The following is a 12,461-nucleotide window of genomic DNA, read 5'->3' on the forward strand; positions in this document are numbered from 1 at the left end:
AGGACAACAAAGGAGCGCCCCCCACATTCCCTAGTCATTGACACCGCAGAGCACAGTGGGGCAGAAGCACAAACAGCCTACTGCGTACACGGACAAACACAAAAGTCACCTCCGCCCTTGTTCCTCAGACCCTGCATTCTGTGTGCAGACAGGAGAATCGGGGTCAAGGAAAGGATTGGGGTTCCAAACCTGGCTCCCAAACTTGCCTCTTCTGTGACCCTGAACAAGTCACTTCACTGCTCTGTGCCTCAGTCTCCTCACCTATAAAATGGGGATTAAGTACCGGTTCCTCCTCCCCATTAGACCGTGAACCTCATTTAGGATGGGGACTATGTCCAATCTGATTTTTTAATATCTACCCCGATGCTCGGCACAAAGTGTTTACAAAAGCCACAGTTATTTTTTATGACTATCATTATGCTGCCTTTTATCTGTGAGACTCAATCAATTGTATTTATTGAGTTTACTATGGGTAACTCGAGAGAAGTTTACTAAGCACTCGGGGGCGAACACTATAACAGAGTTGGTAGATACGTTCCCTGCCCACAAAGAGCCTACAGTCTAGAGTCCTCAAGGACCAAACAGTAATAATAATAGCATGTATTTATTTATCCCAGCATTTAGTACAGTGCCTGGCACCCAGTAAGTGCTTAAATACCATAATTTTATTATTATTATTGCATGGTGGAGTCAGAATTATAATCCATGACCTTCTGACTCCCAGGCCCGTGCTCTATCCCCATCACACCTCTTCCATCCCTCTACTCTCCAGGTTTTGGAAGCACAGGTTATGGAGGGAAGATGAGCAGAGGGAGCAGGAAGGAGAGGCACGGCGGGAAATGCTCTTCGGCCAATCTGAGGGCCCTCCTGATTTGAGATGAAGAGCTAGGGAGTCGGAGGGTGCGGTGCTCAGCACCCATCCGCATCAATCACTACTTCCCCTTCCCTGTGAGTGGGCTGAGAAGAAGGGCTTGTGGAGTGGAGGGCCAGTAGGATTTTCGTGCAATTTCTGAAGGCACGCAGATTCTATTTCTTGCTATTTGAAGCGCAGTGTCCCCTTTAATAATGATGGCGTTTGTCCAGCGCTATGTCCCGAGCACCGTTCTAAGTGCTGGGGTAGATACAAGGTAATCAGCTTGTCCCACCTGGGACTCACAGTCTTCATTCCCATTTTACAGATGAGGTCCCTGAGGCCCAGAGAAGTCAAGCGTCTTGCCCAAAGTCACACGGCTGATCAGTGGCAGAGCCGGGATTAGAACCACGACCTCTGACTCCCGAGCCCGGGCTCTTTCCACTGAGCCACGCTGCTTCTCTTTAAGAGGCAGACAGTGTGGCATGGGCTGCTTTGAGGAGGCCACTTTGGGAAGACCATCATCTTAGCTGCAGCTTTTCTGACAAAGTCAAGGAGCGTGATTTTACGGTCCCCATAGACCCGAGATCCCGAGTTTAAACCCTGTCAGCTCCCGAATTAATCGGAAAACGTTGGGAGGATTGGAGTGTAGAAAGAGGAAAAGGTATCTAAGCTGCCCCAGCGAGGTGGTGGTTAGACACCCAAGACGATGAATTTTCCTAATCAACTTAAAAGTCCCCAAAATATTCTTGCACAAAGGATAAAATGAGCAGCAACATTTTCAAATACCAAAATGTTTCGTTGGTGAGCAAGTGTAATCTGTAAAAATAAAAGTTTACCTGTTCTCACAGCTAGCTGGATTTTTAGCAACTGTTGAAGCAGCAACTGGCAAGCCAAGATTGGAGGAAATAGTGACATTTTCCAAAATTCCACTGTTTTCACTGATGAGAGAATTCGCCAAGAAGCTTGGAAACGACTCATCGGCTATGCCTCGGAAATTTTCCATCACAACGGACATACGCTAAAAATAAAATCGAATCAAATTTAACAGCCTTAGGGTCGATTTACGATAAAATTCATTCATTCAACCGTATTTACTGAGCACTTACTGGGTACAGAGCACCTGTACTACGTGCTTGGGAAAGTACAATGATTAACTGCAAAGCTCGTCGTAGATTAAAAACACAACTCAACGAAGCAGCAGCATGGCCTAGTGGAAAGAAGTCGGGCCTGGGAGTCAGAGGACTTGGGTTCTAATTCTGCCTCCGCCACTAATTCTGCCTCTGTCTGCTATGTGACCTCATACAAGACAACGTCTCCATTTCTGAAGTTAGCTCATCTGTAAAATGGGGATTAAGACTATGTGCTCCACTCGGGTATTGGACTGATTAGTCGGTACCTACCCCAGTGCTTCGTGCAGTGTCTGGCACATAGTAAGTGCTCAACAAATACCATTAAAAATGAAGACCACTATTCTTAGTACCAAATGATGACCTTCATTTTCAGAACGGAAAAGAACCATTAAAACAATGCCACCTGCTCAAATAGTCTGATGCAGCTATAAACTGTATCAAATTACTTGTGAAAATGAAAACAAAAACAAAAAAAAATGAAAAAACAAATAATAAAGTATTCTATCCAAATACTGTGGTTGGCAAACTGCGGCCAAAAAAAATTAACTCGAATTATGTCAAATTTGGTTGAAAAAAAAATACCCTTGCTCTGAAAGAGATTAATAAAAACTTTTCCCGAACATGCTTAGCCCTATACATATGCCATACTTTATTCTGGAATCATTTTTATAAACATCTCTCCTCCACTTATTGCAGAATCTGTAAAACCAATGTCAATTCTTTTAATGATCTTTGAATCTTTATTTTTTTAAGGTATTGGTTAAGCATTTACTATGTGCCAAGCGCTTGCGTTAATGTGATCCACCCCACTTCACCCGCTCACCACCTTGGACACACGCTCTATCATCTCTAGACCCTGCACAACCTTTACCCTCACCGACTCTGAAATTCCTCCATCTGACCACAACCTCCTCACCTGCCTTCCGTCCCACACAGCTCCTCTCCATAAATCTGTACTATTCCCCTCAAGAGACCTCTCATCTTTTGACCCCATCCAATTTTCTCAGCTCATCGTGCCCCATTTAGCCTCCGTACCCCAAACTACCTTCGTTGATGACCCAACTGAGGCTCTCGACACCACCCTCTCTACTCAACTCACGCGCTCCCCATCCCTCTGTCGTTCTCGTACCACTAACCCGACAGCCCTGGATCATCTCTACAGTCTGCCTCCTTTGCTCTTTTGCACGAATTGCATAGCACCGCTGCTGAAAATCTAGCTACGAGGCCAATTTCAATCCCCGCAGGCTTTGACGCTTCCCTCTCCTCCGGCCGGCAATACTACTTCTCCACCCTCAGACACCTTTGTTCATCACCCTCGTCACTTGGTCGAGACATTTCACTCCCTTCTCGGGCCCCGTGTCCCCCGGCCTCCCCCATCCCTTGCCCCCAGTGACCCGGTCACCTACTTCAACGGGACTGACGGCAGCAGCGCGCAGCGTGGCTCACTGGAAGGAGCCCGGGCTTGGGAGTCAGAGGTCGTGGGTTCTAATCCCAGCTCTGCCGCTTGCCAGCTGTGTGACTTTGGGCAAGTCATTTAACTTCTCTGTGCCTCAGTTACCTCATCTGGAAAATGGGGATTAAGACTCTGAGCCCCACGTGGGACAACCTGATCACCTTGTATCCCCCAGCGCTTAAAACAGTGCTTTGCACATAGTAAGCGCTTAACAAATGCCACCATTTATTTATTTTATTTTAGTGGAAAGAGCCCAGGCTTGGGAGTCAGAGGATGCGGGTTCTGATCCTGGCTCCACCACTTATGAGCTGGTGCCTTTGGGCAAGTCACTTCACTTCTCTGTGCCTCAGTTACCTCATCTGTAAAACGGGGATGAAGACCACGAGCCTCACGTGGGACCCATTTACCTTGTATCTACCCCAATGCTTGGCACACAATAAGCGTTTAACAAATACCATCATTATTATTATCTCCCAAAAATCTTCCCTGCCCCTTCTTCAACTCTCCCATCTTTCCCAGAGCTATCTCCAGAGAAGATCTCCTGCCTCCTCTCAAAATCCATCTCCTCCACCTGCGCAGGCGGTCCAAGCACCAAGCCGACCTCACACACTTCAAATTTATCCTTTCCTGCCTTAACTCTGCCCTCTCCTCCGCCAGGCAAAGCTTCTTCTCCTCCCTCATCGACACCCATGCCCGTCACCCCCGCCGATTGTTCCGGACCTTTAACTCTCTCCTTAGGCCCCCTGTTCCTCCCCCTCCTCCATCTCTCACCCCCAATGATCTGGCCACCTATTTCCTCACGAAAATCAACACGATCAGGTCTGAGCTCCCCAAAGTCACCCCTCCGCCTCTCCCCTCCCCCCCAACGACCCCCTTCCCTACTTTCCCATCCTTCCCTGCAGTATCCTCAGAGGAGATCTCCTCCCTCCTCGCAAGTGCCACCCCCTCCACCTGCGCCTCGGACCCCATTCCCTCTCACCTTATAAAAACCATCGCCCCTGCCCTCCTCCCTTCCTTAACTTCTATTTTTAACCACTCAATCTCCAAGGGCTCCTTCCCCTCTGCCTTCAAACATGCCCACGTCTCCCCCATCCTAAAAAAGCCCGCTCTTGACCCCACTTCCCCCTCCAGTTATCGTCCTATCTCCCTACTACCCTTCCTTTCCAAAATCCTAGAACGAGTCGTCTACAATCGATGCCTAGAATTCCTTAACTCCCATTCTCTCCTAGACCCCCTCCAATCTGGCTTCCGTCCCCTCCACTCTACCGAGACTGCTCTCTCTAAGGTCGCCCGTGACCTCCTTCTTGCCAAATCCAATGGCTCCTACTCTATTCTGATCCTCCTCGACCTCTCTGCTGCCTTTGACACTGTCGACCATCCCCTCCTCCTCCATTCCTTATCTCACCTTGGCTTCACGGACTCCGTCCTCTCCCGGTTCTCCTCTTACCTCTCTGGCCGATCATTCTCGGTCTCCTACGCCGGAGCCTCCTCCCCCTCCCATCCTTTAACTGTCGGAGTTCCTCAAGGGTCAGTTCTTGGCCCTCTTCTGTTCTCCATTTACACTCACTCCCTCGGTGAACTCATCCGCTCTCACGGCTTTGACTACCATCTCTACGCAGATGACACGCAGATCTACATCTCCGCCCCTGTCCTCTCCCCCTCCCTTCGGGCTCGCATCTCCTCCCGCCTCCGGGACGTCTCCACCTGGATGTCGGCCCGCCACCTAAAACTCAACATGAGCGAGACTGAGCTCCTCATCTTCCCTCCCAAACCCGGTCCTCTCCCAGACTTCTCCATCACCGTGGATGGCACGACCATCCTTCCCGTCCCGCAGGCCCGCAATCTCGGTGTCATCCTTGACTCGTCCCTCTCGTTCACCCCACACATCCTATCCGTTACCAAGACCTGCCGGTTTCACCTCTACAATATCGCCAAGATCCGCCCTTTCCTCTCCACCCAAACGGCTACCTTACTATTACGGGCTCTCGTTCTATCCCGGCTAGACTACTGTGTCAGCCTTCTCTCTGACCTCCCTTCCTCCTCTCTCGCCCCGCTCCGGTCTATTCTTCACTCCGCTGCCCGGCTCATCTTCCCGCAGAAACGATCTGGGCATGTCACTCCCCTTCTTAAACAACTCCAGTGGTTGCCTAACGACCTCCGCTCCAAACAAAAACTCCTCACTCTAGGCTTCAAGGCTCTCCATCACCTTGCCCCTTCCTACCTCTCCTCCCTTCTCTCTTTCTACCGCCCACCCCGCACGCTCCGCTCCTCCGCCGCCCACCTCCTCGCCGTCCCTCGGTCTCGCCTATCCCGCCGTCGACCCCTGGGTCACGTCCTCCCGCGGTCCCGGAACGCCCTCCCTCCTCACCTCCGCCAAACCGATTCTCTTTCCCTCTTCAAAACCTTACTTAAAAATCACCTCCTCCAAGAGGCGTTCCCAGACTGAGCTCCTCCTCCCCCTCTACTCCCTCTGCCATCCCCCCTTTACCTCTCCGCAGCTAAAGCCTCATTTTCCCCTTTTCCCTCTGCTCCTCCACCTCTCCCTTCCCATCCCCACAGCACCGTACTCGTCCGCTCAACTGTATATATTTTCGTTACCCTATTTATTTTGTTAATGAATTGTACATCGCCTCGATTCTATTTAGTCGCCATTGTTTTTACGAGATGTTCTTCCCCTTGACGCTGTTTATTGCCATCGTTCTCGTCTGTCCGTCTCCCCCGATTAGACCGTAAGCCCGTCAAACGGCAGGGACTGTCTCTATCTGTTGCCGCCTTGTTCATCCCAAGCGCTTAGTACAGTGCTCTGCACATAGTAAGCGCTCAATAAATACTATTGAATGAATTGAATGAATTCGCTCACCCAGCTTCAACTACCACCTCTATGCTGATGACACCCAAATCTACATCTCCAGCCCCGGTCTCTCTCCCTCTCTTCAGTCTCGCATTTCCTCCTGCCTTTAAGACCTCTCTTCTTGGACGTCCTTCCATCACTTCCAACTTCATATGGCTAAAACTGAACTTATCTTCCCACCCAAACCCTGTCCTCCTGCTCGGTCTCCCGTTACCGTAGACGGCACCACCATCCTTCCTGTCTCACAAGCCCGTAACCTTGGCATTATCCTTGACTCCTCTCATTCAAACCACACATCCAAGCCATCACTAAATCCTGCCAGCTCTGCCTTCACAACATCGCTAAAATCCACCCCTTCCTCTCCGTCCAAACCGCCACAACATTACCGCAAGCACTTTCATTCGATCGTATTTACTGAGCGCTTACTGTGTGCAGAGCACTGTACTAAGCGCTTGGAAAGTACAATTCACATATAAAAAGAGACAATCCCTGCCCACAGCGGGTTTACAGTCTAGAAGGGGGGAGACAGACATCAAAACAGGTAAACAGGCATCAATATAAACAGAATTATACCTATATACGCATCAAAGCAAGTAAGCAGATGTTAAATAGAATAATAGATATGCACATATATACACAAGTGCTGTGGGCGGGGAGGGAGGTAGAGCAAGGGGAGCCAGTCGGGGTGATGGGGAGGGGGAGCTGAGGAAAAGGGGGCTTCGTCTGGGAAGGCCTCCTGGAGGAGGTGAGTCCTCAGTAGGGCCCTGAATGGGGGAAGTGTGATTGTTTGACGGATCTGAGGAGGGAGGGAGTTCCGGGCCAGAGGTCGACGGCGCGACAGGTGAGAACGAGGCCCAGTGAGGAGGTTAGCGGCACCAGAGGAGCAGAGTGTGAGGGCTGGGCCGTAGAAGGAGAGAAGGGAGGTGAGGTAAGAGGGGGCAAGGAGATGGACTGCTTTGAAGCCAAGAGTGAGGAGTTTTTGCTTGATACGGAGGTTGATGGGCAACTACTAGAGATGTTTGAGGAGGGGAGTGACATGCCCGGAGCCTTTCTGTCGAAAGATAATCCAGGCAGTGGAGTGGAGTATAGATTGAAGAGTGGCAAGACAGGATGATGGGAGATCAGAAAGGAGGCTGATGCAGTGATCCAGTCGGGATAGGATGAGCGACTCAACTAACGTGGTAGCCCGCCTTAATTATTGCATTAGACCTCCTCTGCCTCCTGTCTCTCCCCACTCTGGTCCTTACTCTATTCTGCTGCCCGAATCATTTTCTTTCTAAAACGTTCAGACCACATTTCCCCACTCCTCAAAAACCTCCAGGGGTAGCCCATCCACCTCCACATCAAGCAGAAACTCCTCACCACTGGCTTCAAAGCAGTCCATCACCTTGCCCCCTCCTACATCACCTCCCTATTCTACTACAACCCAGCCCACACACTTTCCTCCTCCACTGTACTAACCTCCCACATCTTTCAGCCCTCGCTGCTGGTCCGGCTCCCTGCCGCTGGATAACCTAAACTCAGGTACATTTCATGAAAAACGGGAGCCTGGGAAGCAGCTTTATCCACTTGGCCATGTTGGGAAGTGGATAAAGTATGGGCCTGGGAGTCAGAAGGTCACAGATTCTAATCCCAGCTCCACCACTTTTCTTTTGTGTGACTTTGGGCAATTCACTTCACTTCTCTGGTCTCAGTTTACCTCATCTGTAAAATGGGGATTGAGACCGTGGGCCCCATGTGGGACTCTTCCACACTGGCTCCCTCTAGACTGTTGAGGCTGCTGCGGGTAGGGACTGTCTCTTGTTGTATCGTACTTTCCAAGCGCTTAGTACAGTGCTCTGCACACGGCAAGCGCTCCGTAATTACGACCGACTGAATGGATGGACTTGTGCTAGCATCAGTGTCTTCTCCGGACAATTAGTCCTCCTGACGATGGGCCCAAAATAGACCAATCTACGTCAAGTCATTTGGCCACCCAAAGACCACTTTGGCTTAATCGCTCCTCTACATCCTACTAAATACCATGATGATGATGATGATGATTAGGGTGGGCCCCGGGCCCGCTCTCCCCCGGGGGGCCCGAGGACGGACCGAGGCCACGCCAACGGGACCGACCGCAACCAGGGCCTGCCTTTCACTGCCTTGGGCCCTGCCGGGGGTTAGGAAAGAAGCAGCGTGGCTCAGCGGAGAGAGCCCGGGCTTGGGAGTCAGAGGTCGGGAGTTCTAATCCCGGCTCCACCGCTTGTCAGCTGTGTGACCGTGGGCAAGTCACTTCACTTCTCTGGGCCCCTGTTGCCTCATCTGTCAAATGGGGATGAAGACTGTGAGCTCTATGTGAGACAACCTGATCACCCTGGATCTACCCCAGCGCTTAGAATGGTGCTTGGCACATAGTAAGCGCTTAACAAATACCAACATTATTATTACATTATTATCATTATTATTCTCTGTGCCTCAGTGACCTCCTCTGTGAAGACTGTGAGCCCCATCGGGCACAACCTGATTCCCTTGTATCTCCCCCAGCGCCTAGAATGGTGCTAGGCACACAGTAAGCGCTTAACAAACACCAACATCATTATTCTTCTTCTCTGGGCCTCAGTGACCTCCTCTGTCAAATGGGGAGGAAGACTGTGAGCCTCACGGGGAACAACTTCATCACCTTATATAATAATAATAATAATAATGTGAGGTATTTGTTAAGTGCTTACTATGTGCAGAGCACTGTTCTAAGCGCTGGGGGAGATACAGGGTAAGCTGGTTGTCCCATGTGAGGCTCACAGTTAATCCCCATTTTGCAGATGAGGGAACTGAGGCTCAGAGAAGTGAAGTGACTTGCCCACGGTCACACAGCTGACAAGTGGCAGATCTGGGATTCGAACCCATGACCTCTGACTCCAAAACCCGTGCTCTTTCCACTGAGCCACGCTGCTTCTCTCAGCCACCCCACGGGGGACAACCTCATCACTTTGTATCCCCCCCCCCCAGTGCTTAGAACAGTGCTCTGCACGTAGTAAGTGCTTAACAAATACCAACATTATTCTTCTTCTTCTTCTCTGGGCCTCAGTTCCCTCCTCTATCAAATGGGGATGAAGCCTGGGAGCCTCACGTGGGACCTCATCACCTTGTATCTTCCCCAGCGCCTGGAACGGTGCTTGGCACATACTAAGCGCTTACTAATAATAATGTCGGTATTTGTTAAATACTATTATCATTAACCAATACCAACATTATTATTACATTCCAAGCACTTAGTACAGTGCTCTGCACATAATAAGCGCTCAATAAATACGATTGAACTTCTCTGGGCCTCAGTTCCCTCCTCTGTAAATGGGGATGAGCCTCAGGTGGGACCACCTCATCACCCTGGATCTCCCCCAGCGCTTAACCACCACCGACATTATCATCATTCTTCTTCTCTGGGCCTCAGTTCCCTCCTCTGTCAAATGGGGATGAAGCCTGGGAGCCCCACGGGGGCCCACCTCATCCCCTCCTATCTCCCCCAGCGCTTAGCACGGTGCTCGGCACATAGTCAGCGCTTCACCACCACCACCGTTATCATCAGCCTGACTGCGCAGACGCGGGGGGGAGGGGCGGGGGGCGCGCGAGGCCCGAGGGGAGCGCGAGGCCCCGCCCCGAGGCCGCGCGCGCGCGCCCCCGCCCCTCCCCCCTCGCGGCTGCCCCGGCTCCCCCCGCCCCCGCGGCCCCCGCCCCACACACCAGCTCAACCCCTGCCTGGCGGCCGGGCGGAACCACTTACTTACCCCCGCGACCGACCGACCGACCGACCGACCGACCGACCGACGGAGCGAAGGAAAGGCCTCAGAGCGCGCCCTGGCCTGGCCCGGCCCGGCCCGGCCCCGCGCGCGCCCTGCTCCCCTAACGGCGGCCCGGCGCGCGCGCCCCTCGCCCCCTCAGCCTCCCGCCCCTTCCCTTCCTCCTCCTCCCGCTCGAGCCGCGCGGGACGGGGCCGGCGGCCGCCGATTGGACGGCGCCAGGAGGCGGCGCCTGCTGATTGGCCGAGGGCGGGGCCGGCCGCCGCCGATTGGACGGGGCGAGGGGGCGGGGCCTGCTGACTGGCCGAAGGCGGGGCCGGCCGCCGCCGATTGGACGGCGCCAGGAGGCGGCGCCTGCTGATTGGCCGAGGGGCGGGGCCGGCGGCCGCCGATTGGACGGCGCCAGGAGGCGGCGCCTGCTGATTGGCCGAGGGGCGGGGCCGGCCGGTTTGAAGTCGGCCCTTAAAGCAGGCGGCGGGCAGCGCGGCTCAGCAGTTCTAAATCCCCCCTTAATAATAATAATAATGTTGGTATTTGTTAAGCGCTTACTATGTGCAGAGCACTGTTCTAAGCGCTGGGGTAAACACAGGGGGATCAGGTTGTCCCACGTGGGGCTCACAGTCTTCATCCCCATTTTACAGATGAGGGAACTGAGGCCCAGAGAAGTTAAGTGACTTGCCCACAGTCACCCAGCTGACAAGTGGCCGAGCTGGGATTCGAACTCATGAGCCCTGACTCCAAAGCCCGTGCTCTTTCCACTGCGCCACGCTGCTTCTCCCCTTGCCACCTCTGGGCCTCAGTTCCCTCATCTGTCAAATGGGGAGGAAGAGTGAGACCCCCACGTGGGACGGTCTGATCACCTTGTAATAGTGTTGGTATCGGTTAAGGGCTTCCTCTGTGCGGAGCCCTGTTCGAAGCGCTGGGGGAGATCCAGGGTGATCAGGTGGTCCCACGTGAGGCTCACAGTTAATCCCCATTTTCCAGATGAGGGAACTGAGGCACCCTCCCCAGCGCTTAGAACAGTGCTTGGCACAGAATAAGCACTTAACGAAGGCCATCCTTATTATTCCCCATCACTGTAGACAACACTATGCATTCCTTCACTCGACCGTATTCATCGAGAAGCCAGAGAGAAGCAGCGCGGCCTAGAGCAAGGGCCTGGAAGTCAGAGGACGTGACTTCTCATCATCGTAATAATAATGATGTTGGTGTTTAAGCGCTTACTATGTGCAGAGCACTGTTCTAAGCGCTGGGGGGAGATACAGGGTGATCGGGTTGTCCCACGTGAGGCTCACAGTTAATCCCCATTTTACAGAAAAGCAGCGTGGCTCGGTGGCAAGAACCCGGGCTTGGGAGTCACAGGTCATGCGTTCGACTCCCATCTCCGCCGCTTGTCAGCTGGGTGACTGTGGGCCAGTCGCTTCACTTCTCTGGGCCTCAGTGACCTCATCTGGAAAATGGGGATTAACTGTGAGCCTCACATGGGACAACCTGATGACCCTATGTCTACCCCAGCGCTTAGAACAGTGCTCTGCACATACTAAGCACTTAAATACCAACATTATTATTATTATTGTTATTATTATATGGGGCCCACAGTCTAAAGGGGAGGGAGAACAGTTATTTAATCTCCATTTTACAAATGAGGAAACTGTTACAGAGAACTTAAGCGACTTGCCCAAGGCCACACAGCAAGCAAGTGGCAGGGCAAGAATCAGGACCCAGTTCCTCCGATTCCCAGGTCTGTGCTCTTTCCACTGGGACTCACCACTTCTCGACGGTTTAGATCAACTCAGGGCGTATGGTTGGAAATTCACTGTCCTGTCAAGTCGGTCTCTGGTCCCTCTTAAATCCAAAGGAAACAGAAGCAATTCACTATTGTTCCTATCATTCATTCATTCCATCGTATTTATCGAGCGCTTCCTGTGCGCAGAGCACTGTACTAAGCGCTTGGGAAGTACAGCAGTCTAGCCCTGACCGTGGAGGCAGTAGGATCCTTTGAGATGGCAGGGAAAATTACTCTCAAACTTTTTTCGTACTTTAATTAAGGAATTGTCCGGTGCAAGATTCTTACAGCTGCGAGATAACATCTGTAGGGAATTTAGAAAGTGTCTAAAATATTCTGATACTGATTTGCCAAACTCCATCTATCAGTGTTGTGGTTAAATCCATATTAATCCCTTTCAAAAATTAACGATCTTTAAAACGGGTGAGGAAACCATTCCCAGCTTTATGACCATCAATGGGATGCCCAAGCTACGTACTCCAGGAAGGTACGTTTCGATTTTATGAAGCGGAGTCGTATCTTTTAAACGTATTTTATTATTGGAAGAGTTATAAAATGCATACTATAGATGAGGCGATGTGTGTCCATTTAAAAAAGAGAACAAATACTCCAAAG

The 12,461-nt window shown here is 51.8% G+C and overlaps 1 protein-coding gene across 6 annotated transcripts in view; it reads right to left on the minus strand.

The window, feature by feature from the left end:
• Positions 1-10,118, minus strand: part of CEP192 (centrosomal protein 192) — a 104,876-nt gene extending 94,758 nt beyond the window's left edge. For all 6 annotated transcript variants that reach the window (XM_029065485.1, XM_029065487.1, XM_029065486.1 and 3 more), the window contains exons 1-2: positions 10,049-10,118; positions 1,690-1,871 (exon numbers count right to left, since the gene is read on the minus strand). In XM_029065485.1, coding sequence (XP_028921318.1) covers positions 1,690-1,868 — 179 coding nt within the window. In that variant the 5' untranslated portion in view covers positions 1,869-1,871; positions 10,049-10,118. The remainder of the gene's footprint in view (positions 1-1,689; positions 1,872-10,048) is intronic.
• Between the last annotated feature and the right edge of the window lie 2,343 nt (positions 10,119-12,461).

The sequence above is a fragment of the Ornithorhynchus anatinus genome, chromosome 5 (genome assembly GCF_004115215.2).
Source record: "Ornithorhynchus anatinus isolate Pmale09 chromosome 5, mOrnAna1.pri.v4, whole genome shotgun sequence".
NCBI lineage: Eukaryota > Metazoa > Chordata > Mammalia > Monotremata > Ornithorhynchidae > Ornithorhynchus > Ornithorhynchus anatinus.